The sequence below is a fragment of the Eimeria necatrix genome, genomic scaffold, assembly GCF_000499385.1.
Source record: "Eimeria necatrix Houghton genomic scaffold, Enh_scaff918, whole genome shotgun sequence".
Taxonomy (NCBI): domain Eukaryota; phylum Apicomplexa; class Conoidasida; order Eucoccidiorida; family Eimeriidae; genus Eimeria; species Eimeria necatrix.
The window spans coordinates 1-2,500 of NW_013654716.1; the positions used below are offsets into that span (position 1 = coordinate 1).

Here is a 2,500-nt window from a genome sequence, read left to right on the forward strand (position 1 = left end):
CAGCAGCAGCAGCAGCAGCAGCAGCAGCAGCAGCAGCAGCAGCAGCAGCAGCAGCAGCAGACCTGCTCCCCCAAGTGCAGCCCTTCTAAGTACTGCGGCCAGGGGAATGTCTCCCAGTTGCGGAGGGGCACGCCAACGAAGGGTGCGCCTGCTGCTGCTGCTGCTGCTGCACTGGGCGTTCCCGCTGCAGCAGCAGCAGCAGCAGCAGCAGCAGCAGCTGCTGCTGCTGCTGCTGCTGCAGGCTTCTCCCCCAAAGCTGGAATAGTGAAGGCCTCCGTGGGCAAACAGAGGGGCCCCAGGGCCTCCCGAGAAGTTAAGAAAGCAGCAGCAGCAACAGCAAGTGTCAAGTGGGGGTGCGGCAGCACTTTCTTTTCTGCTGCTAACACTGCAGCAGCAAACCCCACACAGCTAGCCGCACAGCTAGCCACACAGCTAGCCAGCTAGCTGGCCAGCTAGCTAGAGGGCCACGAGCTAGCTGCGGTGCGTAAGTGGCAGCGGCAGCAGCAGCAGCAGCAGCAGCTGCTGCTGCTGCTGCTTCCGTTGCTGCTGCGGCTGCCGCAGGCGTCAGGACGGCTAGCCACCCGGCTGGCTAGCTAGCTGAACAGCTGACTGGCTAGCTAGCTGAACAGCTGGCTGGCTAGCTCCGCTTCAGCAGCTAGCTAGCTGCCCAGTTGGCTAGCTAGCTGGCTGGCTGGCTAGCTGGCTGGCTAGCTAGCTGGGCAGCCAGTTCTGTAGCTAGCTGGCAGCTGTCTGGCTAGCTGCCTCGCTAGCTAGCTGAACCCTTAGCTGACTAGCTAGCTGTCTGGCTAGCTGGCTAGCTGGTTAGCTAGCTGGCTAGCTAGCTAGCTAGCTGGCTAGCTGATTGGCCAGCTGGCTAGCTGGGTAACTGTCTGGCTGGCCATTTGACTTTCCATCTGGCTAGCTAGCTGGCTAGCTATCTGTCTAGCAAGTTGGCTAGCTAGCTGGCTAGACGGCTCGCTATCTATCTGGCTAGCTAGCTGGTTAGCTATCTGGATAGCTAGCTAGCTAGCCACCTGGCTGCCTGGCTAGCTATTTGGATAGCTAGCTAGCTAGCCATCTGGCTATCCGGCTAGCCAGCTATCTGGCTGGCTAGCCATCTGGCTAGCTAGCCATTTGGCTAGCTAGCTAGCTAGCTAGCTGGCTAGCTAGCTAGAAGGCTTACATATCTGGTCGAGGTTAAGTCTTGGGAGCATTCCTCTGGGAACAACGTGCTGCCTGGCTCCTCTTTTAAGCTCCTCAATGAGCTGCTGCTGCCGCTGCTGCTGCTGCTGCTGCTGCTGCTGCTGGTCCTGCTGCTGCTGCGAGGCAGCCTCCGCAGGCAGCGGCGGCAGCCCCGGAGGCATTGCAGCAGCAAAATCAATGTCTTCAATTTGGTAGCCTTTAATGCGCTGCGCGTCTCCTGCTGCTGCTGCTGCTGCTTCTGCTGCTGCTGCTGCTGCTGCTGTCAGAGACCCGCTGCTGACGCCCACCAGCCCCGTGCTGCTCAGCTGCTGCTGCTGCTGCTGCAGCAGCTCGTCCCACAGCTGCTGCCGCTCTTCGGCCGTGCCCTCGCTAAAAATCAACATCCTGTACTTGTCCTGCTGCTGCTGCTGCTGCTGCTGCTGCTGCTGCTGCTGCTGCTGCTGCTGCTGCTGCTGCTGCTGGCTCAGGCGCTTCTTTGAGTGTGGAGCAGCACTGAGGGGAGGTAGGGCCCGAGCAGCAGCAGCAGCAGCAGCACAGTGTAGCGCTTTGTGGCTTAAGAATGAAAAGCTTCTGCTGCTGCTGCTGCTGTTGCTGCTGCTGCTTCTGCTGCTGCTGCTGCACTCTCTGTTGCTGCTGCTGCTGCTGCCGATACGGCCAGCAGGTCCTCTTAGCCTCAGTGAGTTGGTGCCCCCATTTGCTGCAGCAAGCCGCCAAGCAGCAGCGGCTGCTGCTGCTCCTGCTCGGTTTGCTGCTGCGGCGTCTGCTGTTGCTGCTGCTGCTGTTTCTGCTGCTGCTGCTGCTGCTGCTGCTGCTGCTGCCAGCGGTGAGGCTTCAGGCGTCCACCGGCGGTTGAACTTGCAGCAGCCACTCCGCAGCAGCAAACTTTGTGACTGCTGCGAAGCAGCAGCAGCAGCAGCAGCAGCAGCAGCAGCAGCAGCAGGAGCTCGCATGAAGAACCACAAGCCCAGGAGCAGCAGCAGCCGCAGCCGCAGCAGCGGCAGCCGCTGCTGCTGCTGCTGCTGCTGCTGCTGCTGCTGCCAGCAGCTAGAGCATTGTGTGGTCTCCATGGGGGCCCCTCAGCACCTGGAAAAAGGGGCCCTCGGGGCCCGCAGCATTTCCTCGAGTTGCAGCAAACCCTAAACCCTAAACCCTAAACCCTAAACCCTAAACCCTAAACCCTAAACCCTAAACCCTACACCTGTTGCATTTCTCATCATTTATTTCTTTTTATATAACTGGAGGGCCTCTAAAATATTGCGCATGCAGCTGCTAGCCCGCGCACATAGGGTACTGGGGG

General features: G+C 60.0%; 1 protein-coding gene across 1 annotated transcript; it reads right to left on the minus strand.

Moving 5' to 3' along the window:
- Nucleotides 1–62: 62 nt before the first annotated feature.
- Nucleotides 63–2,270, minus strand: ENH_00082710 (hypothetical protein, conserved; the record flags this gene model as incomplete). The annotated part of the gene is made up of 2 exons (XM_013583392.1): nucleotides 63–385; nucleotides 1,184–2,270. Coding segments are annotated over 2 exons (1,410 nt in total), but the record flags the coding sequence as incomplete, so codon positions are not given.
- Between the last annotated feature and the right edge of the window lie 230 nt (nucleotides 2,271–2,500).